The following is a 15,197-nucleotide window of genomic DNA, read 5'->3' on the forward strand; positions in this document are numbered from 1 at the left end:
GCATCAAACACGGACGTCTATCTCTGTCCGTTGAGGACACGTTGATTGACGGACGGGCCGTCGAATTTTGGCCTTCATCCGCATCGTTATTCCGACTTTTCGCATTCCGCATTTCGCATACCGCATTGTGTGGCAATGTGGCCTTTTAGCACGATGCTGCCAATTGTCCCGCTGCACCTTTATGGTCCATTGCATCCGGGATGGGGCTCAATGAAATTTGCAGTAAAAGCCAGGAAGAGCCAATGGAAAAAACAGGAGCGCCTAGAATGGGGATAATAAAGTAGGAGTGAAATGCAATCAAAGAGGAAACCAGAAAACGCAACAGGCAAAGTGCTCGCAAGCACAGGCAAGCACAGGCAAGCACAGGCAAGCGGAAATGCGAATGGCGGCCATTTTGTCCCCATGTAGGCAGTGCTGCTAACGGTACCATTTGGGTTTCCCCACGGAGTGCACTGAGAGAATTTTAGCGCTGTTTGAATATAATGCTAAAAGTAAGTTTCCCACTCCATTTGTATATAATTGTATATCATATTGTTAATACTTATGACATTTTGATTTTTCCAAGGGTAAAATCTTGTATACATATAATCTTTTTTTTTTGTGAATAGTCTATTACTGGTACTGGGATTATTGGCATCTGTTGCACTGGAAAAGCCATGCAATGCAGCTGATGTCAAGCCGCACAAGCAAAAATGCATATTTAATCTCTACAAATGGTATATGTACAGCATTTATAGCCGCTAATGGGATTTATGTGTTTGCATTTATGCAATTGGCCCACTTGCATGATTTTAAAATATTTTTAACTCTTTTACATATTGTTATCCTATTTCTCCTGCCTAACGATATCAAATATTTTCCACGACCCCATTAGCAACCCAGGTAAATCCATAAAATATCCTTAATATAACAGTCAAATTAAACTTTGTCATGTGGCCAAATTAAGCTTCCTTTGTTCAGAATTCAATTAGTTTCATTTTAGAGCTGATGTATGAGCATACACCTTTATTGCATTCCTGTCGTCGCTATGGCAAGATTTTGCTAAGCCTATTTAAACATAATTAAATCCAACAAAGATTTGGCAACTTTTCGGTTTCTGCTGGCCTCTAATTTGGTATGCGGGTCAGCACACCGAGCAACGTGCGAAACTTATATCCTTCTATCCTGCACTCTGCCAGAGGGGCCAACGTGGCGTATGATGAATTTCATTCCACATTCGCTGGGGCTGTGTGGAAAATAGATAGACAGCAGCAGGGCGGGCTTTTGTTTTATTATTACGTTTTCTTTCATATAATGCTGTTAGCTGTGGAGCCAAATTAGTGGCCAGATAAGGTGGTCCTTAAATTATGGTTTAATTAAGGTTTTGTCAGCCTGCAACCGCTCAAATTACATTTACATTCTGCAAAGCATATTTGTTGGAATTGTGATTAAAAAACAGCATATTTCTTCTATTACATCACTCGTTCCATCCCGCACTCGCAATTGTTATAAATAGTTCTTATTGCTTTAATGCCTTTAGTGACTTTAAGGCGGCGCACGCAAGTTAGCCAAGTTTAAAGGGGAGTGTCGAACACGTCAGAAAACTGTGCAGCTAGTCATCAGATTTATGCGCGGCCGACAGGACATAAAACCAAACCCAAACAATCCCCCACAATTGGCATATATTTTTTCAAAGCTCTGTGTTGTTCTGGTTTTTTTATGCGCTTACCCCCACCGGACAGCAAAAATAATTTGCGTTTATATTGAATTTGTTTTTTGTTGGGGGCTTTTTTGCGATGGGGATTCGGTGCAAAGCTGGCAGGAAATTGCATGATTTCTGAATATATTTATTCAAACGGACTTGCGGTGGCTCGCTCATTTACATTTTGGCATTGATTTTTGATATTGGCAATCCAAGTTTGTTGCTCCAAAATTTAAATACACCAATATTTCTTGTGCCTAATACGGAACAAATCCCTTAATAAATCTACTACGCGATGTCGTAAAGTGTAAAGTGCAAAGTGTAAGGACGGCCTTGTTTCAAAGCACGGAATACCTAAGGAGCTGGTGTTCATTATGGCTTATGGCGTGTACCCGGAATTCGTAATATAAGTTAGAGCAATTTAACCCCTATTTCAAGCTTGTTGGCCTGTACACGGCTCAAACTCGCTGACGAATGTGTCGAATGTATCAGGCGCTTTAAAGGACGATGTCAACAGCTTGCCTTAATACATACGGAGTCCCACTGACACTCACACTGCCAGGCAGCCAGTTAATTGTCTACCAAAGGGCACAGATCCCGAGGCAAGTTGGGTTTATTATTGTTGCCAATGCCGCTGTTGTTTCTGTTGAGTTTGCAGTTCTTTAATTAAGTGGAGCGCACTAATTACACAATATTTCCTAATTAGGCTTTATGTCCCGGCCAACTGTCGACTTTTTGGGCCTTATATATTCAGTAAGCATGTGAAAAATTAAACATTCTTGTTTAAACATTCTGCCCGTTGGGTGAAATTGATTTTCCAGCACAGGAGGCGGCCATTAAAAATGCAAAAAACGTTAGTAGCCTTATTGACTGTGACCCCCAACAAATGCCAATGACTGACATTTAATGGCCGTTCATTAAACTATCATTTACTTCGTTTACCTCCATGGCAAGCCCCAATGCCGAAGAAAGTTAGGCGTTGAAAATAAATAATGGGAAGATTACAGGGCTAGGTACACCAGCTAGAATGCCATTTTAATTTATTGCAAACCAAACCAAACATAAAAAATCAAGGGCGTACTTTAAGTCGTGAAAATAAAATTGACTAATATAATTGATTTCTTTTTGTGTGAATACGAAATCTTTAAACTAATAACTAATGCCGAAGTTCAAAGAAAATTCCTAAATGTAACTCCATTTCACAGAACTTCTTAGATATCTAAATATATTGAATAATGCATAATTACCCTTGGAGGTCTGCCAGTTGTCCATTCAAGTCAAAGTGAAAGCTGTGGAGAGAGGTGTCCTCTTGACTCGCCCACCTGTCGCTGTTCCGCCCGAGGAGGTCATCCTTGAGCCAGGACTAACTTTTGAGAGTGTCGTGCGAAGGTAAACATGTTTTGATTTCGATCCGGGAATGTATTATGCATGCCGCCAGCCCCGGAAAGGCATCGATTCCCAGCTCGACCTTGGGGAATGGCCATTACCACGGCCGTCCTTAGTCTATCGGCAGACGAGACACCTTTATCTGTCCGCACAATTTATGCAAAGTCCTTTTGAGCCTTCAATTAGTTAATTTGCCTTGATCCTGCGAGCTTCACGCGGTGGCATTACTCGTTTCAAATTGACTTTTAATGGCTGCTGATTCTTAAAGCTGCTCTTATTTTTGTTTACTCACCAGTTGAAATTTGGTTATTATTTATGCAAATCCCAAATTCCACACAGCTCCATGAAAATGTGGCCTGGAAAATTGTGAAGAGGTGTTTGTGCACCTCGCAATCCAAGGTGTGTGTCACACATATTCTGTGTGTTTTCTGCGTCAATAATTTATTAGACTCCAAATGAATTTGCGGTGAAAAGCCACCAATTAATGTTAATGAATAAGAAATTGAGAAATGGAAAACATACTCGCAGACATCATTTCGGAAATTGCACTATATTTATTTGCGTCTAGATACATGTGTGCTTTGTATTTTATCTTTTTTTGGTATCTATTACCTTTAGCTAATCGATGATATGTGATATAAAAGTGGACTGAAACCAATTAAAGCCAAGCACAATTAAGCTTAATAGTTTCAATAGGCAAACCTTGTAAGCCGCTCCGTTTGCATATATAGATCTACTCCTATAATGGCCAACTTTGCGGACATATGTTGGCCGAGCTCTGTCAGAGTTCTTTACGTATACGCCCCGTGTTGTCAGACGGAAATTGCACAAGTCAGCAAACACACTGCAACCAAAGCACTTACTTTGTCCAGGTGTTTGTGTGCCAACAAAGCAGCTCAAACATTTTCCCACACTCGGAAAACAGGACAATCCAGGGGATAGGAAACGAGTGTTGACAATATCCTGCTTTGTTGAAATTAACTGAACGAACTGAGCTGAGCTGAGCTGCTAGTAAGTAATTTAATTTCAGGAAATTGAGGTCGAAGTGCTGTCGGTGTCAACTGCACTAGGTGCAAATCAAAGCTATATCTTCTGAATAATTTAATATTGTCTTAGAATTTACGCTCCCAACTTCGATAGCTTATAAATGTACATAGGTTTCTCCCTTAATTAGGCGGTATATAGAAGACCTAGAATGTTCACGATTCTACTCAGTTGGCGGAATATCTATTAGGTAACCGTCACAAGTAGCCTATAGATTAAACCTTTTCTTGATAGCAGCGGCACTATTGCAAATTGCATTTCAATTTCAAGAACCTACTTGAACATATTAAAGTTGACTTTTTTGTAGTTAATGGCTTTCTGTCATATTTTATAATGATTGATTCATATAGTTCGTAATTGGAAAAGATTTGGATCATTCTCCTTGGTTACTGTAGCAACATTAATTAGTTAGCCAACATACAAAAAAACCTTCTGCATTTCCGCACTTAAATATAACATTTAATTGCTTAAATATTAAGCATAAGTAATAGCACAGTTCAGTGCCCATCGCTTTACGATTTTCTTCTTTTGAATTATGGCTATTCGTTGGCCTTGAAAAATGGAAATCAGTGAAACCCAATCAACAAACATAGAATTTGTATATTAGTACACATGTTTTTTTAATTTCGACTTTTGAATTTTGTTGCATTTAATGCGCCCAATTGTATTCATAACTTTGTGGCTGCTTGAGTATTTGTTGTAAAATCTTTTTACATCTTTTCTAGTAACTACATAATAATTTGTATATATTATAAAAACCATATAGAGTCTAAAATCCCATTTATTTCATCAATTAACATCGAATTGTCTTTGAAGAGTACCGGCGCCTCGAATTATTATTGTTATTTTATTTTCAAAATGAAAACACCACACTCTTCGCTCTCACACTCTCTTTTTGGCGATTTACGCTCTCGAAAATGATTTGTTGCCGCTCATTCGGCAAGGTCGGCAACATGTTGCTGTGGGAGTCGGCTGCTTTAGCCTGTTGGACTTTCGGTTGCTCAGTCTCAGTTCTGATTAGAACGTGAACGTGTGCGGTTCGTTGGCGCTCCGAAAGCGGTAAACGATTTTCAGGCGGTCGCGTTTTTCGCGCGTTTCCTTGCATCGGAAATAGCAAGCGTGCGTGTGTGTGTGTGAGTGTATGCATGTGTTAATGTGTTAATGTGAATTTTTTAAACAACATGTGCTATTGGGAAATGTGTCCGCATCCATGCAATGCACAAATATATATAGTTAAATAAATTTATTAGTACAAATGGTTAGGAATCAAACAACAACAGAGGATTTAACCACCAGCAAATAGGTATTGTAAAAAGTGTTTCACAAAACATACGATTAATGGGAAAGAGCAGTTTGGAGAAATAAAACAATTTATTGTGAATAGGAAATAATACAATGGAAATGGAATACAATTCCAAATGGAAACTTTTGAAACATAACTAATTGTCCACAATGTGATTTAAATAAAATAACTAATTAATTATAATCAAACCAAGCAAATGTCTAAATTAGCATCACTCAAGTTTTTTATTTCGTTGTTCGCTTATGAAATGATCAGCTGAGTTCCTTCCGTTTCAACAACAAAGCCAATTCAACAACAAAGTGGAATACGAGCTAAAATACAACTAGAATGCATAAACATCGAACTCGGGGGACCGGCAAAGTGTTCACCCGCGATCTGCTTTCATATAATCAAGTGTAACTAATTGCCAAGCTCAATAGCAACTGAAATTAGCTAAAAATACGAAAATACAAAAAATGCGATGCGATGCGAGGCGGCGAGCAAACAATCTGAATGGTTAGCGACAGATCGAATATACACATACATACATATGTATACTCGTACATATTCACGGGCATCTCTTTTTCGCTGCTGCTCATTGCGATAGTGCTAATCGCATCTGATCTGGGTTTCCTACAGACTTGCTTGTATTTATTTATATTTGCGTTTTTGTTAGCCGTTTAATAATTACAAAAAGCAATGTCACAGCAACAACAGCAACAAGTGCCGCCGAATTAAACCAACAAATTAAATTAATGCTACTTGGCAGCCACCAGCTTTTCTGCCTCTGTTCTGGTTATTATTGTTGCTATTTCGTGTTTTTTAGTGGTTTTTTATTCGAGGCTTGTTCTTCATTGGCCGAACGAGTCGATGATCGCCTATGTGTGAAGATCTGGTGGAAAAAGTGATACAAATTATATATATTAGTTCGATTCTCTATATATTTTTCTACACGGCTGTGCTGAAATTGTTGTGCTCGCGCTCGGAAAATGTTTTAGCAACATAGCAAGACGCAATAAAATATATTGCTCCTGATTAATATATAAAAATTTAAACATTCCTAAACATTCCACACGTTTTAAGATGATATGTATCAGATAAAAACTTTGAAGTTCTACAAATAAATATATCATAACACATTACTATTTAATTGATCATAGCTGTTTGTAGCCCAGTGAAGTTACTAAACTAGCTTTTTTTTATTTGCAGTGATTTAATTTAAATTACGTTTTTCGTTTTTCCTAAATTTGCTTTTGACTTCATGCTAGCAGTAACATAATAATTCGATCTAATTAAAAACATTTATCTATGCTGCCTCTTTATGTCGAGAATGACCTTTGCCAATGTCCTTCTGCTTATGTCTCATAATTTCGATGTATTTTTAAGCACACATTCAGCAACACCAACTCATCCGATCCATTTGCCAAATGCTGTTGTCTTTAAATAAATCAAGTTATAAAAGTGTTCTCGCAGATTTCTGTTTTGGCCCACGGCTCCACATTAATAAATTAACGCCCCCACTCGGCGGAGCTCATTTAGTCTTCCAGCTTTCAGTTTATCTTCATAGTAAAGAACCGACTCAAGAGTCAAGATTCTATAAAAAATTGTCACGCCTTCGTATATGTGAATAAGTGAAAATAAAAACCAAATCAAAGCCACTTGCCATATGCTCCTCCGATAACGAAAATGAAGAAGCGACCTGGGCGGGTTTGCTTCGGGGTTTTTGGCCATTTGGCCAGGCCCATTATCAAATGGCGATAGCGCCGATAAAATGCTTTATTGAAGCCGCCACTAAGTCCAATGGGACAAATTATATTTTAAACTCTCTGTGCCCAAACCTGTTTTATATTTCCCAATCGAATAGTAAATTGTAAAATGATTGCCAGCGCGCTCTGAAAGCAGAGAAAATATTTGACTTATCACAAATGCTCAGCTGTCATTGAAAATAATGTGCAGTGTATTATGAGTCATTATGAAAGGGGCTTGCATTAGTACTTGGAAAATGTCTTATCTCCCTAACTCTTTCCTCTTGCCTAGTCTTCATTTCGGAGACCTTATCTTTCTGCTGGCACATAAATATAAATTAATATACATAGTATTTGGGGTAAGGCTAATTTACAGCATTTACAGAATTTACATATCCCACGTTTTGCATGGGCCGCCCTACGGAGAACACTAGTTAACCGAACAATTAGTTAGAATATGACTTTATTTAATAGAAAATAATATTATTAAATATTATATTTTCTATAGATAGGAAATACAGAAAAAATATACTAATAATATAATATATTAATATTAATAATAATATTAAATAATATATATTATATATTACATATATATAAATAAATAATATATATTTTTTAGATTGCTGAGAATGGAAAATGTGTATTCTGGTCTCTGTGCATTTGCTGCCTAGTGTTTCGTTAGTGTTTTCCGCTTTTCGCACATTTCCTCTGTGACTTGACTTTGTCAAGTTTAAAAAAAGTGTGAAAATTGCGTTTTTATTTACATACACAATTGCAGCAGCAATGAGCTGGTTGTTTATGTTAGATTATTTTTCTCATTGGGTCACACAGCTTCTTATTTTCGCAAGATCCCCGCCACTACACAGAATTATTCGTACGAACGTATGAACGTACATGTGTGAATGAGGCTTATTTATATTTATTTCTCGTTTGAATTTAATTAAATTTGCACATTTATGTTAAATTTTCAACACATGTGCTCTGTCCGTCTGCCGCGTTTGCCGTGGCTATATGGGTGCCTATCTATGAGGGACTTTCTGTCAGTCGCCCGATCTGTCTATATGTCCGCCCGTCTGTATTTGTGTGTCCCCATGTGTCAACCTAGAAGCCCAATCAAACAGCAACAACAATTGCTGTGTCAGCCGAGATCCAAACCGTACACGGAGAGAAAAGCATCACTTGTTGCATGGTCGGGAGGTTGTCTCTTTTGTTATAAATATACTCGTATCTATTCGCCCCAAAAGAGTTTATATACAAGTACGAGTATCGAGAAGTCAATAAACAATTTTGTGCTCTGTGTGGATAGGACTAAAAAAAATGATTAATTAACATGTGTAATGATGGGGAACAAGAAAAAAGCAAGCCGAAACAAACACAATAAAAATGTAAAATTTTAAAATAAATACAGAGGGTTTATACAAACATTTTCGGGCAATCAGCAGCCAAGGTAAAATGACTATATAAACAACAAAGAATGAGACCTGTTTCTTTTTAATGAAGTATAATTATGAGAAACATTGTGTCTCTAGAAAAATGTGAGAGTGTTTCTAAATTGTGATAGATAGCAATTAGAAGGTGTTTCAATTGAAAAGCTGCAGAGCATCGTAGATCTTTCACATTAAAATTGATAACTGTTGCAAATACTGCCAATCTGAATTGAATTCAATAAAACTTTTAGCTCGCATCTATGAAAAGCTACAGAACAAAAATGGAATGTCCATTAAATTTCATAGATTGTACACAATGTTTTGGTGCCTTTGTTTTAGTGGCAATAAGTTTGGATTGAGCACACTTAAGTTAGGGAAAGCTAAACGGAATAAAGAAAAAATAAACGATATACTCGTACTTCTATGAATAAGTGTCGTTTTTCAAACCAGTGAGTACTTCCATTGAACGATATTCCACTTTTTGTTCAGTTTGCTTTTCGAGTTGTATATGTTTTTATTCATTTAACTGCAGTATAGCTGTTTGCTTACGTGGCTTGTCACCCGTTGACGTAAATAATTTGCAGTTCGAACTTATTTGAAATATTGCCTATACACATTTAAATTATGGCAATCAATTTCAGAGCGCAGCAAATTTGCCGAAAGTTCTTACACATAGATTTGTAAGCATTTCCTTTCACACTTGTCCGACTCGCGAATGTCAAACGATCGCGCCACATTTTTCAAAAAATTTGAGCAGATTGCAAATTGATTTATTGGCCAGGCTTTTGGCCATGCATTTCAGAAGCCAAAATCCGATTGTATTCGTCTAGCAGCTGAGCATTTGCACAAATCTTTGGGCTGGGCCGCTCCACTGGTCTTCACCAAATGGGCGCGAAATTAAATGTTATGGCAAATCAAGTTTGTCTAGCACATTGCACAAATATTTCGCTTTGACACACAAGTATTTCAGCAAAATAGTGAATTCATTTAACATGAATTTAAGTCAAAATATCCAAAAGCCGAATGGAGAGCGATTTTCTGCATTTCGCAAATTCACAATAGATTCCCTTTGTTTATTTGTATTCTTAATTACCTGTTGTTTTACTTTGGCAGCAGCTTGCCTTTATTTTTCCTTGATATTTACTTTTTTCCTATTTTTTTTCTCTTGGCGTTTTGGCTAAGAGTATTTTTAGACTTTTGATGTCGACGACTTTTATGGCCGGCGGTAGCTAATAAAATCGCTTAGCACATGGTTCAAACATTTCTTTTGTATCCATAAATGCGCAAGTGCAGCATATTTTAGTGCGATCCGATAGAATAAAATGCACTTGTGGGTCTTGTGGGTTCTGGAGAGACATTTAATTGAATTGTCCCATCACGGTCTTTTGCTCATGCTGTAAAATGTTCAGAAGATCTGCTGGCAAAAACGCTTTAAACTGGTATAGCCGGTTCAAATTGGTTTTGGATTTGCCAGCCATTCGATAATTAACTTTAATGAGAATTGGACTCGACCCTCTTGAATATGTCTTGAAAATAATTATTGGACAGTAAAATTTAAGCCAATGAAATGGAAATTCTTTAATTTGGCCAGCAGTAAAATGATGTGTTAATGAGTACAGACCACAATTCATTTAGTTATCTATCCAAAACATTTGTTTGCTTTTATACAAGCGAATACGCAAAATTGTATGTGAAACACATATTACATATTTTAACGTACAAGGTCGCTTTATTATCTGTTTTCATTGGCATTCTCTAGTACCGCCTCTTAATTAGCGCAACTAATTGATGTTTTCCCTATAAGTAGTTCATGCATTCTTAGCCAAATCAAATTAAACGCCAACAAGCAAAAGCGGCCAGATTCACACATCCACCCACCTTCTGCAGTCCAGGGAAAGATTGAACGTGCCTGGGCGAGACCACAGAGCTAGGATCTCTAATCCGCAAGAAGGGCCAGGCCACAACAGCCACACCCCCAAAAGCACACACCACACACACACACACCCACCCAACCAAAAAGGGCGGTTAGCCTAATTCCCATTTAAATGGCCCTCTGTCTGCGGAATTGAAGGTTTGGCTAATGAATCAGCATTCATACGCGCGTACATAATGGCTGCCCCTCATTCCTGCTATTTATTTCTATTTTTTGGACAGCAATTTAAGCATTGAATACAAAAATTAGTCTGCCATTGAAGAGCTCCAACGTGGCGTATACTCGATGTAGATGTCCTGAATGCAGAAGAAGAATGTAAGGACCTTCACTCGTTTTAATTGCATTGCAGCCAAAACCCCGATTGCTCTCCGTTTTTTTGGCTGTGCATTAGAAAGTTTTGCTTGGGTTGTGCTTGGATTCGTGGCTGCTCTTAAACTTTAATTAAGTTTTCAGCTTCTTATTAGAAAAAGAGTTTTTGTGCTACTCATGAAGTAGAGCGAACAAATCTACTAAATGTTCTTTAGTTAGCTCGTCTTAGACTTCGATAATGTTTTGGCATATGTCATTGCAATTTTTTAGCCGCTTTGCAATATAATTTTGTTATGTTATTTTTGTGGGTCTGCCATAATAGTTCAAAGTAGTGTACCTAACACGTACAGTCGTTACTTGTGACCCCCTTAAACTTAAAGATATTTTGATGTGATACTGTGCGTACTGTGCGCCAAGTTTGTCCAATTATAATATATATAAATGATGACAAACGCACGAAGACAACACCACCCCACTGGGTGGAGGTGCTCAAGCTGAAATATGAGAGACACGCTGGGCATCGAAATCCCGGAGGCGGCGGAAGGAAAAGTTTTATCAACCCCACTCCCCGAACCCCTCGAAGTGGCAATGGCAATAAACACAGGCGTAATCATTAATCATGCGCGATCAAAGTCAAAGATACAAAAAACAGACACACACACGCACTGTGTGCTCACACACTGAAACCCCACTGGCACACTAACACTTGCACACGCGGTTGTTCAATCAAGTGTACACTTGGAAAAATGTGAACCGTATTTGTGATTTGTATGCTCCCAAAGGTTCCAAGTACTGTAAATAAATTTGGGGATTATATTGATGCTTACCGAGTTTATTTAACACGATATTAATAAAAAATCTCTAAAGTTCATATTTGTTCTCTGCACAGTTGTTCGAAAAACACGCCTCGATTTTTTGTAGGCCAGGTTGTGGATGCTTTAATCAATTTCGAACAACAAACACAGAACACTTGAAGGCTCATCGTTCAAAGAGCACAATGTTCTTGGGCCAATATTATTGTATATAAATATTTAATAAAGGAGAAAAATAATAGATCAGCGGGCTTGAATGGGAAGGCGGGGTTTTTAGGGCTATAACATTTTGTATTTTTATATACTATGGATAAAGCGGCGATAAACATGGCACGCAAATGATAAAAAATAGGCGGTCGGAATTTATGAGTTTCCGTTGCATCCAGGCCACTGCCTCGCACAAATTCAGAATATGATAATTATGATAATAAGTTAAGTGCAAAAATTAAGATAATTGGCCGACGAAAGAGCTGCGCCCTTGCGTTCAGTGCATTCTCCAGAGAACGAGAGCGAAAACGAGAATTAGCAAGTGCGAATGAGATTGCTCATCCGCCACGTTCGCCAGCTAGCTAGCTATAAAAATATTGCAATGCAGATTTGCAAGGAAATGCACATTACACGGCCATATTTATGGCTTATGGCTTAACTGCAGATAATTTATAAAATGTTTACCCGAGCAAATTAGAGGCAGCTAAAGACCTGTGGAATAGGCATTGGAGCCAAGTTGGTATACAAAGTGGAAAGGTATTAAAAGGCTTTTTATTTTATTGAAATGCCTCGGATCGATTTTGAAACGTAAATATAAAAGTTCAATGGAGCCAATTTAATTGTTGTGCGTTCGCATTTAATTTTATTTAATGTATACTACTGAAATGCTATATAAAAAATGCCAATAGGCTTCTGAACCTTCTTAAATTTAAACTAATACGCCTTGGATACTTTATAAAGTATTTCGTATTCCGTATGCGGTGCACATTTCCCAAATTCATAAACGAACTGGAACGTAATCTTTATACGAATTTAAGCAGCCTGCAAAACGGTTTGTTTATTTATTTCCATTTCGTTTTATTTTTTCACCGCCGCTGCACTAAACTGAAGCACCCCTTTCGGCATTTGCAAAAGCGTAAACAAACCCCCTTGTTTTTCTAAAAAAAGCAAAATGAAAAGCAACAAGCGAACACACGACCCGCCAAGCAAAGCCAAAAAAAAGAACTGAGCCCATCCAAAACCCAGTGAAATGCGGCGGAACAACAATGGATCTCTGTATATTTATTTATGAGTAGTTTCTGCGAGTGCCCCCGCCTTTCTCTGTTTTTTTATGGACAGGGGTCAAACGCGCGGTCGCCGTTTGTAGTCGTGTGTTTGCACAGGCGAAATTCCACAAGTGTCCACAATGAAAACGAGACTGAGGTGAAAATGACAATGAATTTGAGTTGGACTTGAGTCTATCAGTGGCTTTATTGTGTGCCACATCTAAGGTCTTGGAGCAAGGCTAAATAGACAAGATATTCCTTGCGTTTGTAGACTCTAAAAATTATATTGGAACTGGTGTACAGCGAATTGGAACACTTTATGATCCAATACAACGAATGCACGTTTTTACACCTATCTATCCATGTCATATTATATAATATGCTGACTATATAGGCAGAGGCAGATGGCATTGAACGGAATTAAACTATAGGGTATAAAAGGTAATAAGTCCTTTCATTAAACACAATTTTGGGAACATGTGCTGATTCCACTTCTTTATCCGCAGACAGCATTATATAGCAATAATCATAAAGTTCAACGTTTGCTTACAATAATTGTGTATTTTCATTTTCATATCTGCAAGCGATTTCCGTTGAAATGAAACAGATATAAGAGCGTATTTAACAGTGTTCTTGGTAAATCTATGGGGAAAATTCCGATTTATCTCTGCTTTGGCTTACAACAATGGTCGATTTCTTGGAACCAGCTTATATTTGTGCTTCCTCCACTTCAAATTAAACGGACACACTTTAACTTGGCCAAAAGGTGCAGCTGTAAGCGGCAAGCTAAGACGCAGCGCAATTCTGAGTAGCAAAACTTTTAGCAACTTGAATGAACAACGGTGGCACCAAAGTGTAGCTACTTTGGTAGGTTTACAGAAGCTGCGGAAACTTTCTTTCTATTCCGAAAGACAGAGGATGGAGCAGAGTGTCGCATGCCTTCGGGATATGCGAGAACTTCAAGCGACTTGACATACTGACATTTATTACACAGTACACTTTTGTCTAGCAATTTACTTGAATTAAAGTATCATCCTTTGAAACAAATACCCCGCACCCTACCTTTAAACAATTAACAAGCTGGAATACTTTTATTTTAATGTCAGTTTTGTAATAATATTCTGTGACTTCTAAAATCTACTCCCTGTAGCAATGACTTTATCCTTTTTTATGGTTTTTAAAGGTACTTCCCAACTTTCCTGGTAGTGTATTGTTATCATCTCTGGCGGGGCACAAGAAAAAGTAACTTTTGTTGCGTTCTCAAATGTGTTGGCTGAGAACTTTTCTAATTGCTGCATAGACACTTTGAAGCGAAGCCCACAAAAGCAGAACATATTTACATACTGAGCAATATGTTTTCTTTGTACAAACAACTGGCAACAAAGTGGCCGGGAAATACGTTCGGAAAAAGCTGCATCTGGAGCAACATCAAACAAAGTGAACAATAAGTTCCAAACTGACACTTGTACCTACTCTCTGAGCAATCCTTTAGTTTACTTTGCTAGCCATGAGGTATTTTTATTTCTGCATTTAAGTTACCAATATATCTCAAATCTTACTTCAAAATCAGCAACATATAAAATGGTAATTCTGCAGAGATGGGTATTTTATTTGCTTGTTGATACTGAATTTCAATTAATCATACATTTATTTTAATATGCACTGATGTATGTGTGTAAATAAAAAATATATGTGCCACAAGCGCAATTGCAATTATTTATTGAGAAGAGCTCTCGAACTAAACCATTACTGCCGTTTTCCGTTTCGCTTCAGTTGGATTTCTCCATTTCCGGGAGGAAGGAAGGAAGTCAGCAACAAGTGTTGGGTCCCAAGGAGCAGACATCGCAAGGACTCTCGTCCGGGTGAGGCAATCAGGACGCGCAGCTGGCGGCTGTGAGGAGTGCCACTAGCTACACGCCCCCGATTTTCGCCATGGTAAATCGCAATGCGGAAGCTGCGAGATCGGAAAATGGCACAAATGCAACAGCGAATCTGATTGTTAAGGCCCAAGGAAATGCATCGCAACCCAAGACGATGACGATGACGATGACGACTTCGGCGGCCAGGATGAATGAGGGCCTTTCGGCATCTTTGGCCGAATTGAGCGAGCAGGAAAATGGTACCACGGGTGAGTGTGAAGTCCTTGTTAATCCCTGAATGGGAAAGCTGCTTCAAATCTGATTAGTTTCACGAAGAGAGCCTTTTGTATATATATAGTACCTTGTGTACGGTGGAAGCTGAAACATTAGAACCAGCTCTTCTGAAATACCAACTAACCACATTTGTTTTGAGCTTTAAGATGCCTTGGTAGCTGAACAGCAG

At 38.1% G+C, this 15,197-nt stretch overlaps 1 protein-coding gene across 2 annotated transcripts in view; it reads left to right on the forward strand.

Moving 5' to 3' along the window:
* Positions 1-5,115: 5,115 nt before the first annotated feature.
* The window catches only part of LOC6545709 (adenylate cyclase type 2), a 38,359-nt gene continuing 28,277 nt past the window's right edge, over positions 5,116-15,197 (forward strand). For both annotated transcript variants that reach the window (XM_015158609.2, XM_001973373.3), the window contains exons 1-2: positions 5,116-5,414; positions 14,649-15,003. In XM_015158609.2, the coding sequence (XP_015014095.1) occupies positions 14,808-15,003 (196 nt within the window). In that variant the 5' untranslated portion in view covers positions 5,116-5,414; positions 14,649-14,807. The remainder of the gene's footprint in view (positions 5,415-14,648; positions 15,004-15,197) is intronic.

The sequence above is a fragment of the Drosophila erecta genome, unplaced genomic scaffold (assembly GCF_003286155.1).
Source record: "Drosophila erecta strain 14021-0224.00,06,07 unplaced genomic scaffold, DereRS2 tig00000021-arrow-pilon, whole genome shotgun sequence".
In the NCBI taxonomy this organism is placed as follows: Eukaryota; Metazoa; Arthropoda; class Insecta; order Diptera; family Drosophilidae; genus Drosophila; species Drosophila erecta.